The sequence below is a fragment of the Aspergillus candidus genome (assembly GCF_002847045.1).
Source record: "Aspergillus candidus strain CBS 102.13 unplaced genomic scaffold BDW47scaffold_76, whole genome shotgun sequence".
Classification (NCBI taxonomy): Eukaryota; Fungi; Ascomycota; class Eurotiomycetes; order Eurotiales; family Aspergillaceae; genus Aspergillus; species Aspergillus candidus.
The window spans coordinates 59,277-85,505 of record NW_020194081.1 but is presented as its reverse complement, the minus strand read 5'-3'; the positions used below and the strand labels follow the sequence as shown (position 1 = coordinate 85,505).

Sequence of the window (26,229 nt, the reverse complement as noted above, 5' to 3'; positions counted from 1 at the left end):
GAGCAGGTTGGCCATTGTAGCTTGGGTTTCCATGCCCATGGTAGGCCTCAATTATTGCCGATCGCACTCTTCTCAATGCTCCATCATGTGCAGTACTACATACAATCCATGAGCGTTGATATCCGTATAAATATGTACAAAATAGGCGTCTGAGCTATAAATACAGCTATATGTTCAGCCCAGTCTCCCCAAATGGATTGAAAAGCTCCAAAGAAATAAGGTCTGCTTCAATATCTCTCTGCCTTTTGTCCTATAAATTTACCCCGAGCCCAAGATGACCGACCCGTCCCCAAAGATAATCGACACGACGGCCGCCATTGGCGAACTGGCTGAGCTGCTTACAGGCATTCCAAACAATCCTCCATCCATCTACGTTGACCTAGAGGGCGTAAACCTATGTCGTCACGGCTCAATCTCGATAATGCAAATCTTCTCGCTCCCCAAGAACGAAGTTTACCTCATCGACGTCCACACTCTGGGCCAGGAAGCCTTCTCGCACCCCTCTACAAGCGGTCGCACCCTGAAAGGCATACTAGAAGACGAAAGCATCCATAAGGCTTTTTTCGATGTTCGAAACGATTCTGACGCTTTATATGCCCACTTCGGCGTTTACCTCGCGGGCATCCAGGATCTCCAGCTCTTTGAGCTCGCCACTCGGAGTGGGTCAAGAAGATTCATAAACGGTCTTTCCCGGTGCATTCAGTGTGACGCAGGCTTGACGTTCTTTGAAGCCAGAATGTGGAAGGACATTAAAGAAGATGGACGACAGCTGTTCGCGCCTGAGCGCGGGGGCTCTTACGAGGTGTTCAATTCTCGGCCCTTGTCGGAGGCTATTATCAAGTACTGTGCTCAAGATGTTAGGATTCTACCTAAATTGTGGGCGGTCTACAATGGTAGGTTGGGGTGGAGGGGTAGAGAGAAGATCGAGGTCGCCACGCGCGATAGGATCAACGTTTGCTTCCAGGCTGGGTATACGGGCGTTGGGAGGCATATGGCTCAGTCACCTTCAGGCTTTGCGTAACTTTGTCGAGCAGATCTGGATGCTATGCACATTGTCGATGCTCTGTTGGTCGTAACTGAATGCCAGCTCTTCGTCCGTGGATCCTCGAGATTTCCCTTTGGAGGTTTCAGAATAAAGCATCTTTGAGGTATAACTTAACTAGACAATCAAATCAGTTGTAGGTTGATCAAATCATGACTCGGGAACACAGACCATCCTAGCTACTCTTAAAATACGCTTGTTGAAAGAATTGTTCAGCACTCGAGTAGTCCAAGAATGTATTGTGAAGAAGGGGGCTGACAACTTCGCCGCAAGTCACCCCTCTCATTGCAGATGTGGTGCATATACCTTCGCGTACCACATGTTGTTCGTCTTGGAGCCTGGAAGGAAGCAGTTATAGACCTCTCCACGAGGCGGACTCCACGGAGGTCCGACTATCCGCTTTACTAAAAATGTTCAGTGTAAAGTATGGGGTAAATAACATATTCATGGCGACATAGGGTAAGGGACCAAAAACCAGTGACCACTCCATAAACTCGTTTACCATAGGAGACCTCATCGAGGATTCATTCTCTTTTTATATTCGGATGAATTAAATAGCCAGTTTGCTTTGTGAACCCTAGATCTAATTAATATCAATCTCTTGGCTCTGCAGAATGCATATGAGCCTGCTATTCCCATATCATTAGCTAGGCCTGTGGTCTTGGAGAATATCTTTGAGATCTCTGGAGCCCGAGATAATGCTGTCAATTTATACTATGAATGGCATGAACTGCAAGTAACTGACAAGAAGTGCAAGACCGACTAGCATATAAGGCATGTGATATGGCCCTGTTTCCTGTCCAATAGCCTTTATCTCAAGTTACTGAAGGAAGATCAAGAGCAGGTATAATTTTTTATTAAACAATTGTGACAAAAGGGACTGCTCGGTGGTTCGTTTATATAACCAAGAAGAGTTTAAACATGTGAGAAAGCTATTACTAGTGTGATGCATTGAAGCCTTCCTAACCACATTGATAACTGAAGACTTTTATATTACTGTACATGATTGTTTGGGTCTTACATGATGAAACAGACAGTATTCTAGATTGATATTGTAGATGCGCTGGTTATATGATACAGTCTAGTCATTATCTGATTGGCTACCTATCTAGTCCATGTCTTCATACTCTTGATTCACAAGTTGCTTTCCCTAGTTTGGCCTATTTGTGGAATCACAATGATACTGTCGCAGTATAAGATAGTGCACCAAGGATTCCTATAGAGCTCATAAGTGTTTATATATCTTTTATAGCCGAGTGGTATTCTTTGCGACAGATACTAATATGAGAGGGACTACTTTCTTCGCCTTCTTTCAATATTGAGGACTTTTCTGGTTACTCTTGTAGTGTGTTCTGGCACGTCTGTAAACTATTTTTTGAATCTCACGACTTCTAAAATCAAATCAATAGTATGCCCAGGCTTGTGGATCGGCTATAGCAAAGTAAATCTAAGCACAATTGTCGCTGGGGTCCGGGGACAACCTTGGCACTGCAGGGTTAGTGGGTGTATATACTCCGCAGGTAAACTAGACTCTCACTCTCTTGATCGCTTCAACTTCCTAGAGTGGAATCAGTAGGGTTTCAAGTCTACTGACCATGACTCACGAACGCCATGGAAGTAGATAAATTAGCTTGTACTCCCTCCCACTTCCCAGACCAGAAAGAAGTTGCACTGAGTCTACCAGCCATGACTCACAAAAGTCATGGATATAGGCCATATGAACTAGACCTCGTATTCTGGAAGTTAATTAAACTCAGAGTCTACTAACCATGACTCACAAGAGTCACGGAAATGGCGAACAGTGTGTCAGGTCTCAGTTGTTTTTCTGGTGGCATTTACTCTATAGCATAGCATATTAAAACCACGATTCTTGCCCTATATCTCTTGTGTTTTCGGTCTTTCTAGATACAGCTCATAAAAAGAATATCTCTAACAGCTTCTGAATTCTCTCGGTGCTATCAGGTAAGCTAGACCAACTCTCATAGTCAAACTCTCCCTCTAATGATGATTCAACCTTTCACTCGCCGAAATGAAACACTCTTATTGCTTAAGTAGAGTGTATCTTGATTCCACCAGAGGTTCCTGAAGAACACTTGTTGCATCTAGCTTCAGAATTTCTCATCCAAGACGTGAGCTAACAGAGTCTCTTACATACCACTAGCTAGTGTCAATGCATTTTTTTTTTTTTTTTTTTGGATATATTGACATTGTGTGGGGGAGGAGGTTATCCATCATAATGTGGAATGAGATTAGTCTAGTTAATTTGGGTTTCTTTACCTATCATTTCCGAGTTCTCAATATATCTAGGCTACGACCTTGCCAGATCGAGATAGGTGCATGAAGTAGGGCCTTGGTGTTCGGGGTTGGAGATAAGCCTGTCTCTGCGGCGCTACACAGGTCTTGACCCAGGGTGTATCTTCTGTATGGTCCTTTTTGTTGCATTGTAGTCTGATCGTGTTTGCCCTTTCGACCGCGTATAGTCCGCTGGTATATATGGCTTTATGCTGATTTATTCGACCACTTGTCGGGAGAATCCTTCTAGCCCACATTAGAGATCTCTGGTACAATTCAATTGTGACCTGTTGCCAATCACTAAAGCATAGGTATAATATCTACTACACACACTAGGAAGTAAAAAGGGTGTATACGGTGTGGTAAATACAAATGGGTATGAAGGAAATAAAAACAGATAGGTTATGAAGATAGTCATTGATCACATCACATTAAGGCAAGATAGCTAGCTAGTAAGTAGCTGTAAGTTACTTCTCACTAGGCTTGTCCTTCCCCTCTGCTGCACCGGTATTCCCCTTCGATCCTCCCTTATTGCGCCCCCGTCCACCGCGCGATCCACGAGACGGCGCCGATCCACTCCCGCCTTCACCGGCTTTCCCGCTGCGACTGCCACCACCGCCGCCGCTGCCTCCTCCCGCAGAGCCCGACGCCTGCGACTCATTGCGGCCTTTACCACGACCCTTTTCACCCCCCGGGTTGGCCTTCCGTTCCAGCACAACGACCTGGCTCTGCGCGACCGTCACCGGGCTGGCGGCGATGGCTCGCTGGAGGGCGTCAGGGTCGGCAAAGTCGACGTAGCCAAAGCCCTTTTTCTTGTCGATTTCCACCCGCAGGATCTTGCCGAAGGGGGAGAATGCCGTGTCGAGGAGAGGCTCTGTTACGCCTTGTGAGGGGTTCGCGTGTTTGAGGAATGCCTGTGTTGCGGCTGTTGGGGCCGGTACTGCGGCTTGTTTCCCGCGGTTGGATCGGGATGGTTTTGTTGGAGGAGGTGGCGTAGTGTTGTTGCTGCTGGGGGCGCCGTTGGGTTCGGGTTGCTCGCTGGGTTGGGGTGTGTTGCTGCTGCTGTTATTGTTGCTTCCTTTACCCCGTTGGTTTTGGCCTCCTGCCTTGGACTTGGTGAGGATCTCTTTCTTGGGCGGTTCGGAGGGTGATCTCGCTGCTTCGTTCTTTGCTGCGTCGCTCTCCGCTGCGCGGCCGCCTTTGCGACGACCACCACTTTGGGCCAGGCCCAGGTCTCGTTGAAGAATCTTGGCCGCGACAGCAGCGTTTCCGCGCTCGCGCTTGCGCTCGGTGGGGGTGGACTGCGCGGAGTCTGCGCTTTGGGAACCGGACCTGCCCGACTGCTTGGCGACTAAGGCGGCTTGTTTGTTGGCTGCTCTGACGGCTTCCTTGGTGGCCCTGTCGCTCTTCGACTTCCTCTCTGGCTTGTCTCCCCCCGCGGACTGTCCGTCCTTGTCTGATCGCTGCAGCAGCTTCTTCGCCTGCACCTTTTCGGCCCTGGAGTCTTTGTCGGATTTTCCGTGCTTGGACGATCTGCCCGCATCCTTCGCCTTGTTGGCTTTCTTATCTCTGATATACTGGATCAAGGGCGTGACGGTCGGCCCCTCCTTCTTATCCTCCGGTTGATCTGACGCTTCAACGGACGGCTTGGTGATCGGCTGCGTGAGACTCTCGAGGAACGCGATAAACTCCGGATCCTGGTCGATTGTCCCCTGTCGGGCATCCTTGCGCACGCGGCTTCCGGGAACTTTCGCATACGGCGCGAACTCCAGCGATGGCGGCCCGATCAGCACCGGATCGGTGGAGGTATTGCGCGCATCCACGAACGACGATTGACGGACTTTGTCAGACAGAGGGATCGTGTGGTCGGCGGCGGTGACGTGGATGTAAGCGCGAGAGGGGCGAGACGGTTTGGCGGGGCTGTATCAATCAATCAGACAGAGCTCGTAGCGTAGAAAGCCACGGGGGTTCGTCGCTCACTCTTTGGAGACTTTGCCTGGCTTGTACTGGAACCAGTCGACCTTCCCCGCTCCTGCCTTCCACTCCGGGCCAAGGACAGTCTCAAACTCTGTCTGCGTCAGGCCTGGTGGAAGTCGTCTCACGAGGAGTTTGAGGCGCGGGGCTGCTGGTTTGGGCGCTTTCCTGGGCGCTGTCGGGGTATTCTTTTGCGTGGCAGCCGCCGAAATCTGCAGGACGCCACCGGCTGGTTTGCCAGCAGAGTTTTGCGTCATTGTATTTAAGGCTCCAGGAGACAGGGATTGTGTATAGAGAGCGTGAGTCCTGGGAGTAGGATAACTGGAGTGATGACCAGAGGATGAGAATACTGCCAAGGCGGTCCGCCACGTGACCGCTTATCCAGTGATACGGCACCTGCGGGGAATCCCATGTCTTTCTGACCGTCGCTGCATCGAGATCCTGCGAACACAGCGATCGGCGAGCATCTGCTGTTTACTCTAACCTACTGTATATCAACGTCGTTTTATTCGCTCGTCTTGCTCGGGTTCAACATGGTCGACAGCAAAATTCCCCAGCCGGGACCGGCTAAACTCAAGCGCAATGCTGGTCCTGACGAGTGGCTGGAGGCAGCCAAGGACTGCAAATACCTGTCGGAGTCACATATGAAACAGCTTTGTGAAATTGTCAAGGAGTACATGATGGAAGGTGAGTTAACACCGGGCCTCGGTTGCGGTGCTAGGCTGACAGACCGCCCCCAGAGTCAAATATACAGCCCGTGTCCACCCCCGTGACGGTCTGCGGAGATATCCACGGCCAATTCTACGACCTCCTCGAGCTCTTCCGCGTCTCGGGAGGAATGCCCGATCAAGACTATACCGAACCGCCCAAGTCCTCACCCACAGTAATCACCTCCGACGACATTGAGCCTCCGAGTAGCATCACCGACCCGAAACTGCGGAAGAAGCTGAGAAATGACCGCGGCGATGATGATGACGAGACAGAATCCGATGGTAGCCAGGGAGAACGGTCTTCCAACGCCGGGACGGGAGAATTGGCATTGAACCGCAATTTCGTCTTCCTGGGTGATTACGTGGATCGAGGGTATTTCAGCTTGGAGACATTGACCCTCTTACTATGCTTGAAGGCGAAGTTAGTATTCTCACTTCGTCTGACGCATCCCAATGCTAATACTATCTAGATTCCCAGACCGCGTCACGCTGGTGCGGGGAAACCACGAGTCTCGCCAGATCACCCAGGTCTACGGTTTCTACGAGGAGTGTTTCCAGAAATACGGGAACGCGTCTGTGTGGAAGGCGTGCTGCCAGGTGTTTGACTTTATGACGTTGGGTGCCATCATCGATGGCCGGGTGCTGTGTGTGCACGGCGGGTTGAGTCCCGAGATTAGGACGCTGGACCAGGTGCGCGTGGTGGCCCGCGCCCAGGAGATCCCGCACGAGGGGGCGTTTTGCGATCTGGTGTGGTCGGATCCTGATGATGTGGAGACGTGGGCAGTCAGCCCTAGAGGAGCGGGTAAGATTTCCTCCGTACTCTTTTGATATGATATATCTATACAGAACCCGCTAACCGCGATCGCATAGGCTGGCTATTCGGCGACAAAGTGGCCGATGAATTCTGCCACGTCAACGACCTAACGCTCATCGCACGGGCGCACCAACTGGTCAACGAAGGCTACAAGTACCACTTCAACAACCAAAACGTAGTGACAGTGTGGAGCGCGCCGAACTACTGCTACCGGTGCGGGAATCTGGCATCCGTCTGTGAGGTCAACGAGGACCTCAAGCCGACGTTCAAGCTGTTCAGCGCGGTGGCGGATGATCAACGACATGTGCCCACGTCGCGGCCGGGCCGCAGCGAGTACTTTTTGTAAAATACCCGGATGGTTCTGTTTAGTCTTGCGTGCTGTTGAAGGGTGGGGCGTGGGGGTTCTTGCACCAGCGCTGGCGTTGGGGGTGCGTGTGGCTGAGGCGGAGGATGAGCATATATAACGGTTTAGAACAATAATGAGTGATGTTTGTTTCTTATTGCCTTGCTGGATCGTAGCCCGAGGGTGTACCAGAGCATACTCCAAGCTATGGTCTAAATCCAGAGATATGTAGCCAAATAGACACATCAGGCATAAGCGAGACTCAACACAAAGACCAACGACCAAACCGTCAAGCTAGCATGCGAGCCTTCAACGACATATTATCTTGGAGTTAGTGTTTTACCATTTGACTTTGATACCGCCTACTTCCTGCCTTGTGTATAAGCTAAAGCAACCCCCTACTCAGTAGACTATCTCAATAGTCCAATCCATACTACCAAATCCAACAATACAATATCCAGCATTATCTACCGGAAGTATTAGTATACATGTCAAACCATGAAACCGGTCACCATCATACTGTCGATGAATGAACACATCGATTGATTGACTAAACCGAGGCACTCCCGGAGGAGATGCCGACCTTTCCCCACATCACCCACACACCCGCACTACATGTCCCCGGAATCAATCCCGAGCCTTAACTACTACGCCCACCCAGGCCATACCCGGAGCACAACCCGGCGCAAGTATAGATAAGGAAGCGTCCTATGCTTGATATCGTGTATTGGTGCTGTTTGACTCCGTTGACTCTCCCTCTCTCTCTCTATACACACACACATACATACATACGCAACAAGCGGAAAACTAAATACCCAACAACCATCAACGAAGCAAGCAAACAAAAGCCAAGAACACAGACGAAAAAAGAAAAAGAAATGCCCAAAACAGACGTCCTAATCTGCGGCAGCGGCTCCGCAGGCCTCTGCGCAGCTACCTGGCTCGCGCGATACGGCATCCCCTGCAAGATCCTCGAGCGGCGCCCGGGGCCGATGACGATGGGCCAAGCGGACGGGGTGCAGTGTCGGACGGTGGAGATCTTCGAGAGTTTCGGCGTTGGGGAGGAACTGCTGCGCGAGGCGTATCATGTTTTGGAAGTTGTGTTTTGGGCGGATGATTACAATAAGATTTACAATCAGGGTGATGGCAGTGGTGGTGTTGGTGGTGGTGGTGGGGATGGCTACGGGGAGAGCAAGATTAGAAGGACGGGTCGGACGGCAGATACGCAGCCTGGCTTGTCGCATCAGCCGCATGTGATTCTGAATCAGGCGCGCATTAATGGGTTGTTGATTGAGAGGATGCGCGCGTGGAATGGGCAGGAGATTGATTATGGGTGTGACGTTAAGAGCGTGGTTGTTGATGAGGGGCTTGTGGGGAATCCGGGGGCGTATCCGGTTAAAGTGACGGCGGAGGTGGATGGGAATGGGGGGAGGAGGGAGGAGGTGTTTGAGGCGAAGTATGTTATGGTATGTTCTTCTTCTCTCTTCTATCGTCTATTATTTCTCAATTTTCGTTTTGTCTTTCTGTCTGTCTCTGGGTTCGTGGTGAGAAGTCTAACATAAGGCAGGCATGCGACGGCGCACACAGTACCGTCCGCAAAGCCCTCGGCTACACCATGGTCGGCGACAGCAGCGACGCCGTCTGGGGCGTCATGGACATGATCCCGCGCACCAACTTCCCCGACATCCGCAAGAAGGCGACGATCCGGTCGCAGGCAGGCAACCTGCTGATCATCCCGCGCGAAGGTGACGCCCGCAACCTGACGCGGTTCTACATCGAGTTGCCGGCGGGGACGCGGCCGAAGGAAGTGCGGCTGGAAGACCTGCAGCGGACGGCGCGGGGGATCCTTAGCCAGTACGAGATTGAGTTCGTCGAGACGGTGTGGTGGTCGGCGTATGCGATCGGCCAGCGTTTGGCTGATGTTTTCCACAAGGATCACCGCGTCTTCCTGGCGGGAGATGCCTGCCACACGCATTCACCCAAGGCTGGCCAGGGCATGAATGTTAGTCTGCAGGACGGGTATAACATGGGCTGGAAACTGGCTCATGTGCTTAAAGGGCTGGCCCCGCCGTCTCTGCTGGAGACGTACGTCCTGGAGCGCCAGAAGACCGCAACCGATTTGATCAACTTCGACCGCTACTTCTCCCAGCTGTTTTCGTCCGGCGGCAAGGTCTCCCCCGCGGAGTTCCAGCAGGGCTTCGTTCAATCCGGCCAGTACACCGCAGGTCTGACGGCCCGGTACGAGGCGTCCCCGATCACCTCCCCCCGGGATGAGTCCGCAACGCTGGCCACCAAGGTCGTGGTGGGGATGCGACTGCCCAGCGCGCAGGTCGTGCGCTTGTGCGACTCCAAGCCGTTGCAGCTGATGACGGCACTGCGGTCTGATGGCCGTTGGCGGGTTATGGCCTTTGTCGGGGACCTCCGCCGTGGAGCGAACCGGTCTCGACTGAACGCGGTATGTTGACCAGAATGTTTTGTTGGGAGGGTTTGTTACTAACGAACCCAGCTGGGAAACTACCTTGGCTCGCACGACAGCCCACTGCAGACATTCCGGATGCCCAACGGCGCGGCCGACAGCCTGATCGAGCCCATCTTTGTGGGCGTCGGGAACCGCCACGAGGTCGAGCTGGAGCAGATCCCCGACTGTTTCTACCCGTTCTGCGGCAAGAACCATATCCGAGGTGACAACTCCCCGCCCCACATCGTTGGGACAAACTAACCGGTCGCAGATCTACACAAATTGTACTTTGACGACGAGAGCTACAACAAGGGCCACGGTCAGGCCTACGAGCACCTGGGGATTAGTCCTCAGGAGGGCGCCATCATTATCGTGCGCCCCGACCAATGTGAGTCCACCCCTACCAAACCGGACGAGTGACGGAGAGTCAATAGTGAATGGGACTGACGGGCTAGATGTCTCCGCCGTCTTTCGTCTGGACGATCCCACGCAGATCGGGACGTTTTTCGACGGGTTCCTGAACCGGTCAAAAACGGTCTCACCCGGGGGAACCAAGCTGTGAATTCCGAGGGAAAGGATCCCCTTGTGACGAGTCGAGCCTGACGAGAATGATGAATCTCTCGAGAGCGTTGGGTTGTAAATAAGGATTGGAGGATAGACCGGAAGGCTTGCTTTAGATCGATAGATGCATGCATCATTTTCTTTCTTTTTCCTCTTGCTTTTCTTTTCTTTCTTTTTCCTCCCCCCCCTTTTTTATTTTATTTTCTTCTCGTTGGGCGACAGGATTATTTTCAGGTCGGTAAATTACCTATTCGTCCGGTGGACGAATAGGAATCTCCACGAATAGGATCTCCACGAATAGGATACCCGCATGAAGGAAGCTCGGTGTGAGGAGCTAGGTTAGTCGGTAGGTCGGCAGGTAGGTTGTCTCGTAGACCGCTCTGTGCGCCCAAGACAAAGAAAGCAGATTGGATCGCAGACACAGCTGGGGTACAACTCAGCGGCGAACGTTGCGGTCAGAGAGACAGGGTCAGACCTTGTCTTATGAACACTTCCACTTGACTCCCACTTCTCATGTCCACTTGACCTCATCAGGCAACGAGACGGGGGTAATTAATTTGGGTCACACGAAGCGAGGAATCCATCAACCCCGAGGGGTGGATCTGGAGACCATAAGGAATGATGTATCGAGTGGAGGAGAGAGTTGGTACGACCGGTAGATTCAGGAACGGGAGAAGACGCGACTGACCGACATGGAGAGCGACAAGATCTGCGGCCAGAGCGGTGAAAAGGCGGTCAGCCAGTCAGTCCCGTTGATCTGGGTCGCCAATAGAATCACATTTACCATGAAAAATATAGAATAAATATTATAGATATTATATATCTATTTTATTGGATTATAATAAATTAAATAGAGAACTGGAAGGATATTCTCGGTGCCTGATTCCCCCAATACTTATATTCGTGACCATCCTACGGACGATCCGTTGTTTTCATCTACACAGTACTTACTATACTATACTACCACCACACTACTATACAACTACCATACAACTACTATCCACTACTACACAGTATACTGCAACTATACACGGTGTACACAGTTACTACAGTATAATCGAAGTACAGTATACTAGTACTAGGACAATGACTACCACCGTCACCGCTACGACCCAAGACTACACCTACGCCCCCCACCTCGCCGAATACAATGCCCCCCTAGGCATCTTCATGGCCTCCAAGCCACAATACACCCATTTCATCGTCGGCGGCCACATCTTCTCGCACGCCTCCAGCGCCACACAACAGACGCCGTCCGTCCTCCTCTTACAGCGCTCCCTGTCCGACTCCTACCCAGGCTGCTGGGAAGGACCCGGCGGATCGTGCGAATCCAGCGACGCGAGCATTCTGGCCGGCATGGCGCGCGAGATCTTCGAAGAGACCGGCCTGCACGTGTCCAAGGTGGTGGACCTTATTGGGATGGACGAGTGGGTGGACGTCAAGAGGGGCACGATGCGTCGCTTCGCAAAGTACACCTTTCTGGTGGAGGTCCATGAGGCTGACGGCCTCGTGTTCGCTTCTGGGAGCAGCTGCGTCATCAAGGGCAATGGATGTACCGAGGGTTTGCGCTGGGAGGATCGGGTGCGCGTCGACCAGACGGAGCACCAAGACTATGCTTGGGTCGCGGAGGACGAGCTGAGGGAGTCAAATGGTTGCGAGAGGTATCGGTCGATTGGCGACCAGGCGCGGACGCTCCTGCGAGGGTTTGAGATGGTCAAGAGTGGATTGGGGGCGGCCAAGGCTAAGGTTTAATACGGCTGTGGTTTCTTTGCTTTATGTTGGATGCGGGGGTTTTTTTTTTCTTTTTTTCTTTTTTTGCCTGGGTTTGATAGACTTCGCTTCGCAGCGTGTACACTGATCTTCGATACACGGCCGGATATCAGAACGGTGACGACTAATGCTTGATGGTAGATGATTTGGGCTTACGGGTCTGGTTTTCTTCCAATAAAAATGAAAATAAAACCAAAACCAAAATCAAGAAAAATTAGACATGGTAGATCCAACGCGGGATTTACGAGAGATCATCCTCTGCCGGAAGGGCGCCCTCCTTGCGCATCTCAAGCGCAACCTGGTCGACTTCCGCCCACACCCGCAGCAGATTCCCCCCCACCACCTTGGCCGCGTCAGCGTCGCTCACCCCGCGTCGCAGCAGCTCCGCAACCAGCGCGGGGAACTTGGACACGTCCTCAAGGCCGTGGGGCACCGTGGGAATGCCGTCAAAGTCGCTTCCGAGGCCGACGTGGTCGAACCCCGCACGCTCCCCAATATAAACGATGTGTTCCGCCACCCGCGCGAGCGTTTCGTGGGCTGGATCCGGGTCGGGGATGCCGTCCGGTTGGTCGGACGCCACGCACGCGATGAAGCTCGGTGAGAAGTTGACCATGACGATCGAGTTCCGCTCGCGGACCAGGTCCAGCACGTCGTCCGGGACGTTGCGCGGATGGGGACACAGGGCGTACGCGGAGCTGTGACTGAATATGACCGGGGCGCGGCTGCCCGCCCACCCGTCTTCCCCCGCGCCCAGGACATCGCGCATTGTGTCGGCGCTGACGTGGGACAGGTCCACGATCATCCCTAGGCGGTTCATCTCGAGCACCAGCTGCTGGCCCGCCGGGCTGACGCCGTGCCACAGGGGCTCGGCCTTTTTCACTCCGCCGTCGGGCGTGCTGAGAACGGCCGCGTCGGCGTAGCGGTTGTGGCAGTTGTGCGTGAGGGTCGCGTAGGACACGCCCCGCGCGTGGAAGTCTCGCAGGTAGGCCAGCGAGTTACCGATCGAGTGCAGGCCTTCGACGCCCAGGGGCGAGATAATCTTGCCGTCTTCAAAGGCCTGCCGTGCGGTCGTGCCGTTGGGGGGCGTGGAGAACGTGTCGGGGTAGGCTTGCTGCAGGCGGGTCATGACATCGATCTGCTCGACCGTCTCGCGCACACCTACTTTTGTCAGTGATTTACGGCTCCTACCAGATGCATCGTGGTAAGTATAGTCATTGATAGCATACTCTTGGTATAGTTGTCGTCTGAGAAGTCAGATCCGTTCGCAGGACACCCCACAAAGACACTCCAGAACGTGCCGCCCACCTTGCCCTCCGACAGCCGCGGAATGTCGACATGGCCTGGGAATCCGCCCTGGGTGAAGGGAGCCGTGAAATCCTCCTGGTAGATTCGGTTCTTGAAGTTCTCACGGACGAAAATAGGCAGATCATTGTGGCCGTCTACACCAGTCGGTGGTTAGCACGTGCCGTCGCACGGAATCATTTCGGTGTCCTACCGATCAACGGCGTGCGTGACAGGATTCGGTTCACCCGGTCCTCAATGCTGAGGGGCTCGTGGGACGAGAGCGCATTGGTCACGGTGAAGCAACAACATGCCAGGAAGATGGCCAGGGCGAGAGTCTGGACCCGCTGGGTCAACGATGTTTTGGCGATGTGATAACTCGGTGATAATGCTTGTCTGGCCTCATGCGGGCGTTCGGCCTCTAGACTTTGTTTGGGTGACATTTTGAATCAGATTTGGGCCTCAGCATGGAAATGTATCATGTAAAGATAGAAATCAGCGGCATCTAAACGGCCAACTGCTCTTTTGATCCAGAAGTGGCTGGGAAAAGAGCCAGGAATGCGGGGATGTTTACCGTGATGCCTCAGGCTGCTTTTATCGCAGTTATGCACTTGCTTAAGCGTATTATGTAATCAATACACATAACGTATCTCACTAGCGAGCCGTGCACACCACCGAGCTGTTCACCGCCTCTATTATCAATCATAGTTTAACTAATTTAACTATTAATATGCCTCCCAAAAGGCGCTCTGAAGCTATTTAAAATGAGGGTAAAATAATTCTTGCTCTTCAGGCTATTTAAAGTTATTAAGTTTACTTTATTCAGGCTGCTGCGAAACTATATGATATTAAAGTTCAGACATTACGCGACTGCTTAAATAGCTGTTAATCATGTGTTGAATTATCTTCTAATAGCTCTCTCCTATTTCTAACTGCTGAGCTGGTCCTAAAAGACTGTATATTAGATATAGATTAACGTGGGCTACCTCCCCGTTACTAACATGTATGAGAAATGGCTAGTATCTTGGCTGGTAAACCTGTTGGAGAGAACTGGGTCTCTTGCTTTATAAAATGTTATGAAGAGCTTTGCTTCTGGTATACATGCTGATATAATTACTAACACGCGTGTTATAAGGATCTAGCTGTTCTAAAGGCCTGGTTCTTATTATTTAAGAATATAATAAGAAAGTATGGTATTATAGATGAAGATATCTATAACTTTAATGAGACAGGTTTCTTAATAGGATTAATATTAACTTGCAAGGTATGCTCTAGTCTAATTTATATATAATTTTATATAGAAATTAAGACTGTGGTAATCTTTAGGTTATATTTGTGTAAGATATTACTTGGCTGTGTTATATTCAGCCTGGAAATCGCGAATGGGTGACTGTGATTGAGGCTACTAATATAACTAGCTATATCTTGTCTTTACTAATTATCTTTAAGGGCAAGAAGTATCCAGATACTTGGTATAAAGAGCTGTTAAAGAACTGGTTTATTACTGTATTCCCTAATAGCTGGACTACAGATAAAATAGGGCGATATTAGATAGAGAAAGTATTTAATTTGTATATAAAGAATTGCTGTATAAGGGCATACCGGCTCCTAGTTCTGGATAACTATAATAGTTATTTTATTACTTAATTTGAACACTTCTGTGGTGAGAATAGAATAATACTGTTATATTTATCTCTCTATTTATCGTATCTCTTGTAACTGCTTGATATTGGTTGCTTTGGCCTGTTTAAAAAAGTTTATGAGAGTTAAGTACAGGATTATATCTGCGCGGGAGTTAATTATATGGATAAAGCTGATTTCTTGAAGCTATATCAAGCTGTATGATCTCATGCTTTTCAAGCAGAGAATGTTATCTCTAGCTTTATAGCTGCGGGCTTAGTATCATATAATCCTGATCAGGTTATGGACTTTAAGTATCTTAATATTAGGATCTCTCCACCTCTCTCTAGCTCAGGTAAATTAACTAGCTTAGTTATTATAATGTCTATAACCACCCGGCAGCTGGTTAAGTGATCTGCCTTGCTTTAGTGTATATGGGAGCGGTGGTTAAGAAGTTCTTCTAGCCCACTTAAGAATGCTATATCAGGAATTATAAAGGGGTGTTATATGGTCATGGGAAATGCCGCGCTTTTAAAGCGAGAAGTAGGTGATCTACGCGCTGTGAACCGCTAGCAGATATAAAAGTGAGAAATAACTAAGAGAGTACTATAAAAGGATGGTATCTTGACTGGGAAAGAGGTAGAGAAACAGATTAAGGAGGCTATTCAAGCTGATTAAGCTGATTAAGCTACCGCGGAGGCATCAGACTAACCACGCAAGCGGGTGCCACTAAAGTGTACTAATTGTGGTATAGTTGGCTATAAGCGTACGCATTGTAGAGCTGCTTAAAAGCTTTTAAATGAACTTATTTTGGGCTTCATATCGCTTAATTTGACCAAGATATCGCTATATAAAGTTGTTGGGTGGTGTTGCTGGCGGGGGTGGTGAACGGCTCGGTGGTGTGCACGGCTCGCTAGTGAGATACGTTATCAGGGTCATGAATGGCAGGACTATAACAGATGCCCCGATGCTTCAAAGCAAGCCACAACTGGCCAAGTCTAGGCTGGCGACTCTCTGTCTGAAAATGGATTTGCTTGATGGGAAAATAGAACATATAATCATTCGGCATTTTGGTATAGTGACTGAGATCTTTCATTCCTAGGAGAGAATATGCTATATAATTTATCATAGTATCCCAATATCTAAGCCATCTAGCCCGATCATAGAAACCCTGCCAGTAGCAGTTCCCATGGCAAGGATGCCATCGGAATAAAAAGAACTGAGCAAATTGTGATTTCCATTTGGCCTATGTTCATGCGGAACAAGGATAATTTGCTGTCCACCATGCCAGATCCAATTCTTGTCGTAATGAATACCCTCGCTCAGTAGTTTTGACTCAGGGTTCGGGTTATGAATGATCGAAGCAATTTGAAATTGTCCCCATTCTGTATTAAGACGCGTCCCATCTTCAGAGAAAGCCAACTGCTGGATTGTGTGGTGAACTGAAACAAGCCCTAATTCTCTGCCAGTGGCTAGTTCAATAATCTGTATGAAATCTCCGGCCAATGCAAGCAGCTCTGCAGAAGACGCTATCGTGTGAGGAGAAGTTGTTTGCGATAAGTAGCGGATTAATTCGCCTGTTTGGAAATTGAATATCGCGACTGAATCATCTGAATAACCGATGGCTAGGTGGCCTCCCCTCTTGGAAATTGTAGCACACACAGGCGTCCTCTTCATTGGGTCTTTCGGTGAATCCATTGCGCGTTCTCGAAAATGATACCATCGGTGAACTTGTTGTGGGCAGCTGCCTTGAAATCGGGGTAGGCTCGTCTCATGATTAATAGTCGTCAATTTGTCCCCAGTTTCAACATCCCAAAATTCAATCCCATCGACATCTGCTGTCACCACGAGAGTCCCATCCGGTGAGAAGGTAGCCACCACAGGGTATGACGGTGTGCAAGGTAGAGTCCTCAAAAGTTCCCAGGTAGTCACATCCCAGATAGTGATTGATCTGTTTACACGTCCGTACAAAATCCTCTTCCAATTTGCAGAAAAGAGGGTCAGTGCCCCATAGGTCGGGGCGAAGTTATACAAAGTACCCATATCATCTGGCAGATATAGTGTGCGCACAAAGTCTCCGGTGTCACTCTTCCAGAACCGTAATGCTCCCTCATTACAATCTGTCACCGCCAGGTTTCTGTCGCAATGTGGGGAGAATGCTAGTCTTTTGACACCATTTCCATAAAACTCATCTGCACCATCCGATGTGTCTAGAGTAAGGTCCCAAATGCATAGAGAATATCTACCACACTTTATCATGAATCGCTCATCCGGGGAAATTTGGAATTTATGTGGCAGGATCAGAGATGAATTTCGAATGGTTTTGACTGTTGTCTGAGCCGCTAGATCCCAAATTTGAACAAAATCCCAGTCGCCAACAACAACCTGCTTTCCTGTTGGAGTCCAAGTCAAATACATAGCCAAATGGTACGAATCTAGATCAATTGACAGGGCGCATGTTGTCTTTTCACCAGTGAGCAGATCCCCGAGTTGCAATTTGTAGTCCCGGACCATGGCGATATATCTCATATTGGGTGAAAACGCACTGCAGCTGTAGTGATCACTATACTCATCGTAACTGATGCAAGTACAAGCGTCCCCTGTTACCACGTCCCATGAGGTAACAGTATCATGTAAAGAGGAACCGTAGAGGAGATTGCCATTAGGGGAAAAGGCCAATTTCACTGGACCAATAACACAGACAAAAGACCTCAGAAAGCTATTTTGAGCGGTGTCCCAGAGCTCGACCTTATTCTCATCGCAGTTGAAGGCTATCAGTGTGCTGTCTGGGGAAAAGCAAACTTTGCTATTTGGGCTGATATCGATCTTCTGTGATAATATTTCTGTCTCCAGGTCGTAGAGATAGAGATAGGCCAACTCGTTCTCTTGGCCACCAAATGAAAGTTTTTTGCCATCAGGCGATCCGGTTATAAATTTGAAACGATGTCCAAGGTCCAGTACTTTCGAACGAGAAGTGTCTAAATACCATAGCCGAATGGTGCGATCCAGTGACGTAGACGCCAGCAGGGATTCGGAAACGAATGTTAACACCAACATACTACCTTCGTGTCCTTCTAACACTTGTTGACATTTCCAGGTAGAAACATCCCATAAGTGTATCGTTCCGGTGTCAGATCCCGACGCCACGTAATTTCCACTTGGCGAAAAGTCACAGCAGCAAAATGATCGGTCGCCGTCGTGAAGCATGTGTAGCAAGGTATCCCAATGATCTGTGACGCTTGGATGCCTTACAATCCATTCCGGGATCTCTTTCACAAAGCACTGCCGGACAACACTTTTCTTGGGAGCAAACGGAAGAGCAGAAACGTACACCTGCAAAGGAGCTTCCTCGATAGTTGATCTGAAAGCGTTGAGAAAACGCCTCGCATCTTCAACAAAACTGCGTAACTCAGTGAATGGTTTATACTGGTAATATTGTGTCAGTCTTATCTCGACTCTGATATTTCGAGTTTCACTCACTGTCTTTTGAGAGATGTAGATACGAAGGGCGTCCAGCATTTGGATACCTTCCCCCGTTTTCTTAATCCAGCTCATGGCTTCTACCCAGTGGGTAAAGCACGCTCGGAGAAATTCAAGGAGAGCATATCCATCGCAGATGTCACTTTTTTCAAGATGATACATCCAATGACAGCATGCATATTGAGCGTGCCTAGGAAGATACTGGTCGATTTGAGTATCTTGGACTTCATGAGCACGAGTGGCAACATGTTCAATCTGACATATGTTTTTTTCGTCGTAGATAGTATTGCATGATTTCGATGCAGCGTTTGAAAACCCCCTCGTGAGCCTTCTTCTCATCTATGTGGAAATCTCCGTCATATCTGCCGTCGTCAAGCAGAAAGTCTCTGAAGGATGAATGCAAGAGTTGGATTGGACTTTGATTATCTTCGGAGTCTTCGGGAATTCCCAGAAACGAGTGAAGGCGACTCAAACAATTTGAAACCTTGGCCCATTGCTCTTGTGTTTTGGATTCCTTCACTGTGGGATATATCAATCGAGAAAGAGCCCTCGGCGAAAGCTGGTGGTGAAGAACCACAATCGATCCGATGATATACTTGAATATTTCGACTTTGTGCTTGTTTCCCCGTAGCCCAACGTTAAGAATTTCCACATACAGTCTGTCAAGGTTTTCCTGGGGCGAATCAGCACCCATTTCGTTATCAAATACCATCGCCAACCGGTCATCCGGGTCATCGTAAAAACCGGGCTCGTTCAGAAATCGGCAGACTGTAGCAGCATAAATGAAAAGCCCGTCGACTTTCTTAACAAGCCGTTCTAGGTTGACAGACCCAGGCCAATCTCCCCCAAGATCATACTCGTTTTTGATAATTGCCAATTCGTGTCTTAGATAGAGATGGATGTCTGTGTTGTCCGTGTTTGATACAGCGACTTTTTGAAGCGTCTCCTCGTCGTAGCTGTGATGTCCTTTGAACCGACGTTCAATATCAGGCGTTGGTCTGCTCGTGAGAAGGACTCTCACTCTCAATAAGTCCAGCTTTTTGAGTTGACCAAGGGCGTCTAACAAGATTGTTATGTTGCTAGTCTGTTTGTTGTCACTTGTCGCCTTGCATTCATCTAGTGCATCAAGAACAATCACAATGGTGGGGCAGGGATAAACTTTCTCTTGTAGTTCCTCCAAAGGTTTCAAAATCAGCTTCGTCCATTGGTCCTTCAACCATTGGTCCGCGATGCTAGCATTGTCGCGGATAGCCGTGCAGACGGGGGGGTGTAGATCAGGAAGAGAATATACAAAATCACTTGCAAGAGTTGGGAAGAGCTTTCCCGGGTGATTGCGGTTAGGGTCAGCTTGTTTGAAAAAGAAGCTGGCTCCTAGCAATGTCTCGCGGGGCCAGGATTCGGTGCCATCAAAACGCTCTTTATTATGGATTTTGGTAGCCACTGTTCGAGCGATAGTGGACTTGCCAGTGCCAGCCATTCCATGAAGCCAGAAAATGGGTGGTCCATCAGGCTCATCGATCCAGGATTGGATTTGATGAAGTATGGATTTTTGGGTATCAGGAAAGCATTGGATTCCCCCTTGAGCCTGTGCATTGAACCCCGCGTTTCCAACGGCACCCAGTCTGTCAAGAAGCTGTTGGTCTCGAACTTCCTTCCAAAACGTCAGCGAAAAGCACACTTGTCACTTGATACTGTTTTCACCCACTTTAATATCATTTTGTATCTCTTGTAACCCCCTCTCGATATTTGCCTGAAGGTCTGTCATCTTTTGATCAATCTTTTTAACAGTATCACGTTGCTTGTGGTCCAGATCTTGAATGATGTTGGTGTGTACTGTGTTGATATTTTGCAACATGTCGTCCCAGTCATTCCTCACTACAAGGTTATCAACACCTTGAAAAAATTTTGACTTGGAGTAATGGCTTGTGACACATATTTGGTAGTTCAAGATCATGGAATACATATAAATTATGCTGGTCCTCAGATGCTCGTGGAGATCCTGAGTTGTCTTCGGATCCCCGGTTTCATTCAAACCACTTTAAGGAATCAGCATAAGAGATTCTCGGGTTGAGATGCGTACATACTTGAAAAGTGACTCTTCCATATAATGGCAGCGTATGACCAGCTCCGAGATCGTGTTCAATCCTTGAATAGCTTTCTCATCTTGCAGAACAAGGTTCAAAAGCACCTGAGGGACATTCAGTCAAGTATCAAAGCAACGAGAGTACAACAGACACATACCGGCAAGACTACGAGGACTCCAGCCCAGACCAACGCAGCATGAGGTTCGTTAACTATTGCAGCCGAGATAACATCTTTGGTCCTCATAATACCGTGGACTATCCGCTGCGCGACGTCTCGGCCGGCAGCTTTCGCAACCTCCATCTCGCCCCCCACCCTCAGCAGGACCTGCTTGTCTCCTATCTCCTTGATTTTCTGGTCGGCAAGGTCTCGGATTTCAAACCGCACTTGTGCCCAATGCTCGCCCGTCTTTTCCGATTGGTCGTTATTTTTTGATGCCAATAGATACTTCTCGTATTTTTCAATCAACTTGCCCTCATCCTTTCGAAGCTTTTCATACGCCTCTTCCCAAAGTCCTCGGAACTCCATTTTGCCTGACTTTAGACTATTTTCCGCCCTGTTGTTGGCCAAATTATGTTGAACTTGGTGTTCTGTTGTTGGAATTTTCTGGTTACATGTGTCGCGAACAAGATCACGGGCATCATTCGCATGCTCCATTGTGGGATCATTTTCGGTGTTCTTTTCCTTTGTACGGCGCTGCTCGATCAAGCACACCTCGGCCTTGGCATCTTCCAATCCATTTCTGGTTCATTATCATTCGAGTGTTGAGACTCGACTCCAGGAGATTTTCTTATCGTATTCGGGCTGCTAGTCGGCGCAGGGGGGATGTGTGAGTGCACTGGGCTAGGACCAACATTCCCGACTTCTCTTCTCTTCTTGCGTTTAAAAACATTGCCAAGCTTCTTTCAAGTGGGTGACATGTTTTGCTGGGGATATCAGTCAGTTCAAGCCCTCCCAAACTGCCGTTCAGATCTTAGGTGCACTGGCTAAGACGTTTCCCTAGTACCAAGCTATGGAATGAAAGCTGGAATGAAAATGAACATCTAGATACCGAATTCAAGTATAGATCGCAGGTCTTGGCGAGACTAATTCAAGAGGGAACGATTATAGCACTTCTTCGCTTCCTAGAAAACCTTCAAGATAGTTAAAAGAAGAAAAGTCCATTGCATGGAAACGTGTCTCCAACTAGGCAATAGGACAAGGCTGCCCATACTGGATTAAGGCTAAGATCAGCCGCCTTCTCCGCACTTGCTAACGCACCAAGATTCAGCCCGATATGTTTGCTAACATATCGATCATCTTCTGATCAAACATCAGCGGCTACAGTGCCATGATTGGAGTGAACAAGCACCTTTCGGCTTGGACGACTAACAACTCTCATTACTGCCAAACCGAATAGGAGCAAATGGAGCTGACCAAGCCCTGTAGTATGTGGGAGGACCGATGAAACGGCCAAAAAGATGAATGATTTGATGATTATGATGACTATGAAACGTTTCTCGCAGAATATTTGCAGGATCGCAAAAACATGGCCAGAGACTATCGTAGATCCCACCATGTACTTAGGGCTTCACTGCCACCATATTTGGCTTAATTAGTAAATTCCATATCATGAAGTAAATAACACACCTAGACCTTTGTTTTATTCTCACAAGTTCCCCCAAAAAGTCTACTTGCATCAACTATTGAAATCTTCAGAGCGACATCCATGAAAGTTCTCATTGACATCTGATATCAACACTGCGGCCCCAGGCAACAAACGGTGGAGACTTCCCGATCAGGTAAGTGGCAGCCAGAGGAGCCTGGCCAATCAGGCAGTCCCTGAAAATCCGAAAAAAAAAAGTCCTCAGGCAGTCACGCCGGTTAGTCATGATCGATAAACGACTCGATGGTCTTCAATCTCAAACTTCATTTTTCCTGCACGTCGACCGTCTTGGATTGTCGAGAAGTCAAGGCTATCACCACTCCAGTTCAAGTGTTTCTGCCAACACTGCGATGTCTGCCCCTCTTGATTAGATAGTGGATAATTTCCTCCGCCCACAATTCTCCGACCGCCTGGTCGTGCACCATATTTTCCCCGCGCGCTGCATTTGAAGCCGACGGCTGTTTAACTTCCCGTCGCCATGGCACAAGGATCTCTGGTCGAGGGTAAGAAATGAAGTCCTTTCTTGATTCGTTCTAGGGAAGCAATTTCGAGAGGTAGAGTATGGATTGCTAACTCAAACTTCATAGGTTTGTTGACCCTCTGGCACGCCTACCGTGTGCCCATCCTCGTGATCCTCTTTACTGCCCTCCTCGTCTCGCGCACGATTGGCATCACCGGATCGAAGTCAAAGGCCGCTTCTGCCTTTTCGAACCCCACCTCCCCCCGGAGCCACTCCCCCGAGAAGAGCGAAAAGGCGCAGCTTGACGATGCGCGCGACCGCCCCGCCCCCGCCCCCACCCCCGCCGACGCCCCCAAGGCGGCAGCTGCAGGCCCAAAGAGAGTGTCGGGAAAGAAACCGGCCAAGGTTGCTGGTCGACGTGCTGGAGCAGAGCCGGCGCCGCAGCTGTCTGCCATCCAGCCCATCGTCTTCTTCGCCTCGTTGACCGGGACTACGGAACAATACGCCAAGGTTTTGATGGAGGAGCTGACGACTGCAGCCAAAGACCAAGCCGACGCGGAGAACCCCGAACGCGGTATTCTGCCTCCTCAGCTGCAGGACATCTCGTACCTGGATTTTGACGACTTCTTCACCACCGCGCCAAAGCCTCCGCCGAACTCGCCTGGGACGCGTTATTTGTACTGCCTATTGATCCCCACCTACAATATTGACACGGTCCTTACCACCTTCCTTGGCCACTTGGATGAGACCCACAATGACTTCCGCATCGACACTGGATCCCTGTCGACGCTCGCCGGGTACACTGTTTTTGGATTCGGAGACAAGGAGGGGTGGCCGACGGAGGATGAAGGCTTCTGTTCCCAAGCCAAGGAGCTGGATCGATGGATGGCGAAGCTCACGGGCCGCAAAAGGGCGTACCCTCTTGGATTTGGAGACGTGAAGAGTGACGGCGAAGCGGCTTTGAAGGAATGGTCCCGTGGACTGCAGGATATCATGCGGGACATACTGGATTACGGCGGTTTGGGCGAAGGCGTTCCCGGGAGTGGAGATGCTCTCGAGAGTGACGAGGAGGATGTGGATGACGAAGAGTCTGGCAAGAGCAACAAGAATGGTCGGAAGCGGGGTAAGCCTCAGGCAGTGGTTGATCTGGAGGACATCAAGATGGGCGCTGGTGATTCCGGCTCAGCTGCTCCCATCCCGGTTGACTTCACCACCGGAGGGCAATCTGCACCTTCCACCCAATCGACTGAGAAAGAAATGGTTCCGAAAACATCGCCTACTTACGCTTCCCTCACCAAGCAAGGATATACCATCGTCGGCTCTCACTCTGGCGTGAAGATTTGTCGCTGGACCAAGTCGGCGCTGCGTGGTCGGGGCTCCTGCTACAAATATTCGTTTTACGGTATCCGGTCGCATCTGTGTATGGAAGCCACCCCGTCGCTCTCCTGCAGCAACAAATGCATTTTCTGCTGGCGACATGGCACGAACCCCGTCGGTACCACATGGCGTTGGAAGGTGGATTCTCCGGAGCTGATCTTTGATGGCGTCAAGGATGGCCATTACAAGAAGATCAAGATGCTGCGCGGCGTTCCCGGTGTGCGCGCAGAGCGATTCGCCGAGGCCATGCGCATCCGGCACTGTGCTCTGAGTTTAGTCGGAGAACCCATCTTCTACCCCTACATCAACGGATTCCTGGACCTGTTGCACGCGGAGCATATATCGAGCTTCCTGGTGTGCAACGCCCAGCATCCCGACCAGCTGGAAACGTTGCATCGCGTGACTCAGTTGTACGTGTCTATCGACGCGAGCAACAAGGAGAGTCTGCGCAAGATTGACCGTCCGCTCCACCGAGACTTCTGGGAACGCTTCCAACGTTGCTTGGAAATCCTGCGCGAAAAGCGTCATGTCCAGCGCACGGTGTTCCGCCTCACCCTCGTCAAAGGATTCAACGTGGACGACGAAGTCAAGGGCTACGCAGATCTGGTCGAAAAGGCCCTCCCATGCTTCGTGGAAGTCAAGGGCGTAACATACTGCGGCACGAGCTCCAGTGCAGGTGCCGGGCTGACCATGAAAAACGTCCCGTTCTACGAAGAGATCGCCGAATTTGTGGTCTCCTTGAACAAGGAGCTGGAGCGCCGCGGCCTCGACTACGGCATTGCGGCCGAGCACGCGCACAGCTGTTGTGTGCTGCTCGCGTCCGAGCGATTCCACGTCGACGGGAAGTGGCATTCGCGGATCGACTACCAACGATTCTTCGAGCTTCTGGAGAAGGAAAATGCCGACGGTACCTCTTTCCGCCCTGAAGACTATATGAGAGAGACGGAGGAATGGGCCATGTGGGGCAATGGAGGCTTCGACCCGAATGACGAGCGCTTCTACCGGAAGGGCAAGAAGAAGGCCCTTGAGGCTGCTGCGACGGAAGCTGCGACGGACGCTGCGACGGAATTCTAGATACATACTCCACTGCCCGATATGAGCCAGCGCAGACATGCATCTGCAGTTAGGCTCAGCGCCAGAGCTTGATACTTCCAATATACAAGTATCTATTCCGGGCGCGATAAAATAAGAAGTCCCACCTGAACAAAGCATCTCTCTGGTTTGCCCAGAAAAAAACAACAAAACATGTGGAGACCACACGCGGGCCTGGACTACCCTGTGCCAAGTGTTGATTTGCCTCGCGTGGCGAACCTCACACTCTCCGATTCCGGTCCCGACAGCTAGATCAAAGTTACACGTGCTTGGTTAGTACATACATGAGGTTAGCAATGCGAAACGAAGCTGAATGTGCATCTGCCGTCTATGGGCGTTCGCCTCTTAATCTACCTGTAGTTCGTTAGCTCCGTAGCACCCATACAGAGAACCCGTCTTTCCAATCACTGCATTACGTAGACGAGACACGAAGATAGCGAGGCTCAGCCAGCCAATATCACCAATTTAATCATTACTACCTTGGTAAAGGCGAGCAACAAGGTCTAGGGTACCCCACAACAGCAGAATATATTAAGAGCCCCGCGGAGAAAGAAACAAAAAAGGAATAGAAAAAGAGGAGAGACCGGGGAACGTTCCTTCTCGTGATAATTAAAAAAAGATTATCTAATGCACCGGCCACCTCATTAATTAATCACCGATAGATTATATTAATTAAACACGAAAAGTTAATTATCAATTGATGGAGTCAATGGAGGAAACTAGGCCAAGCTTTTCCCGGGGGCTGCAGGAGGAGGAGGATGGGGTTACAACGAAGGAAAGGCAGAGCTGTGCAGGACAGCAGCCTCGGGTTCAGATAGGGATGCCAGCTCGTTATGTGCAAGATGATTGATATGTCATGGCGGATCGGCGTGGTGTGTGCATGTCATGGCGTGGGTATACGCTGTACTCCTGTCACTGTCCAGCTGTCCCCTGGGACTTTAAGGGGCTCAGCTCTGGGATGTACCTATTACCTAGTGTGGATCGGCGAGTCTGAGTTGGGGAGGAGGAGCTGGGTGGTTGAGTCGGGTAAGGGGTCAGGGCTGTGGAAGATGTCGTATCCGGGAGCGTAGACTTGTTTTGGTTGTTTGGTTAGCCTAGTCTGATTTAGCACCAGAAATCGTGGTTATTTATATTTTGTTAGTCATGATCGGCAGAGGCGCGAAGGACGAAGGGAAAGGAATGGAAGGAACATTATGGTTTAGAACTTCCGGTAGTAGATGAAGAAGCT

At 50.0% G+C, this 26,229-nt stretch overlaps 8 protein-coding genes across 8 annotated transcripts; 5 read left to right on the top strand and 3 right to left on the bottom strand.

The window, feature by feature from the left end:
* Window positions 1-274: 274 nt before the first annotated feature.
* Window positions 275-1,021, top strand: BDW47DRAFT_120853 (ribonuclease H-like domain-containing protein; the record flags this gene model as incomplete). Its single annotated transcript, XM_024815537.1, has 1 exon — window positions 275-1,021. One exon carries the CDS (start codon window positions 275-277, stop codon window positions 1,019-1,021), a length of 747 nt encoding a protein of 248 aa, XP_024667898.1.
* Window positions 1,022-3,783: 2,762 nt separating this feature from the next.
* BDW47DRAFT_113244 (putative nonsense-mediated mRNA decay protein Upf3) lies at window positions 3,784-5,617 on the bottom strand. The gene is made up of 2 exons (XM_024814362.1): window positions 5,315-5,617; window positions 3,784-5,254 (listed from the first exon to the last, which is right to left on the bottom strand). Exons 1-2 carry the CDS (start codon window positions 5,563-5,565, stop codon window positions 3,802-3,804), a joined length of 1,704 nt encoding a protein of 567 aa, XP_024667897.1. The 5' UTR covers window positions 5,566-5,617; the 3' UTR covers window positions 3,784-3,801.
* Window positions 5,618-5,742: 125 nt separating this feature from the next.
* On the top strand, window positions 5,743-7,272 carry sitA (TOR signaling pathway phosphatase SitA). Its single transcript, XM_024814361.1, has 4 exons — window positions 5,743-5,995; window positions 6,049-6,439; window positions 6,489-6,820; window positions 6,889-7,272. The coding sequence occupies exons 1-4, from the start codon at window positions 5,842-5,844 to the stop codon at window positions 7,176-7,178; spliced, it is 1,167 nt and encodes a 388-aa protein (XP_024667896.1). The 5' UTR covers window positions 5,743-5,841; the 3' UTR covers window positions 7,179-7,272.
* A 781-nt stretch (window positions 7,273-8,053) lies between these two features.
* BDW47DRAFT_120850 (putative phenol 2-monooxygenase) lies at window positions 8,054-10,195 on the top strand (the record flags this gene model as incomplete). The annotated part of the gene is made up of 5 exons (XM_024815536.1): window positions 8,054-8,641; window positions 8,743-9,630; window positions 9,682-9,856; window positions 9,905-10,021; window positions 10,089-10,195. The coding sequence occupies 5 exons, from the start codon at window positions 8,054-8,056 to the stop codon at window positions 10,193-10,195; spliced, it is 1,875 nt and encodes a 624-aa protein (XP_024667895.1).
* A 1,107-nt stretch (window positions 10,196-11,302) lies between these two features.
* Window positions 11,303-12,144, top strand: BDW47DRAFT_113239 (NUDIX hydrolase). Its single transcript, XM_024814360.1, has 2 exons — window positions 11,303-12,053; window positions 12,121-12,144. Exon 1 carries the CDS (start codon window positions 11,365-11,367, stop codon window positions 11,944-11,946), a length of 582 nt encoding a protein of 193 aa, XP_024667894.1. The 5' UTR covers window positions 11,303-11,364; the 3' UTR covers window positions 11,947-12,053; window positions 12,121-12,144.
* BDW47DRAFT_113238 (putative dipeptidase) lies at window positions 11,963-13,786 on the bottom strand. The gene is made up of 3 exons (XM_024814359.1): window positions 13,460-13,786; window positions 13,191-13,403; window positions 11,963-13,122 (listed from the first exon to the last, which is right to left on the bottom strand). Exons 1-3 carry the CDS (start codon window positions 13,686-13,688, stop codon window positions 12,206-12,208), a joined length of 1,359 nt encoding a protein of 452 aa, XP_024667893.1. The 5' UTR covers window positions 13,689-13,786; the 3' UTR covers window positions 11,963-12,205.
* A 6,597-nt stretch (window positions 13,787-20,383) lies between these two features.
* On the bottom strand, window positions 20,384-20,955 carry BDW47DRAFT_129569 (uncharacterized protein; the record flags this gene model as incomplete). Its single annotated transcript, XM_024817011.1, has 2 exons — window positions 20,384-20,533; window positions 20,587-20,955. The coding sequence occupies 2 exons, from the start codon at window positions 20,953-20,955 to the stop codon at window positions 20,384-20,386; spliced, it is 519 nt and encodes a 172-aa protein (XP_024667892.1).
* A 1,404-nt stretch (window positions 20,956-22,359) lies between these two features.
* Window positions 22,360-25,320, top strand: BDW47DRAFT_86069 (flavodoxin and radical SAM domain protein). The gene is made up of 2 exons (XM_024820071.1): window positions 22,360-22,575; window positions 22,660-25,320. Exons 1-2 carry the CDS (start codon window positions 22,551-22,553, stop codon window positions 24,981-24,983), a joined length of 2,349 nt encoding a protein of 782 aa, XP_024667891.1. The 5' UTR covers window positions 22,360-22,550; the 3' UTR covers window positions 24,984-25,320.
* Window positions 25,321-26,229: the final 909 nt, after the last annotated feature.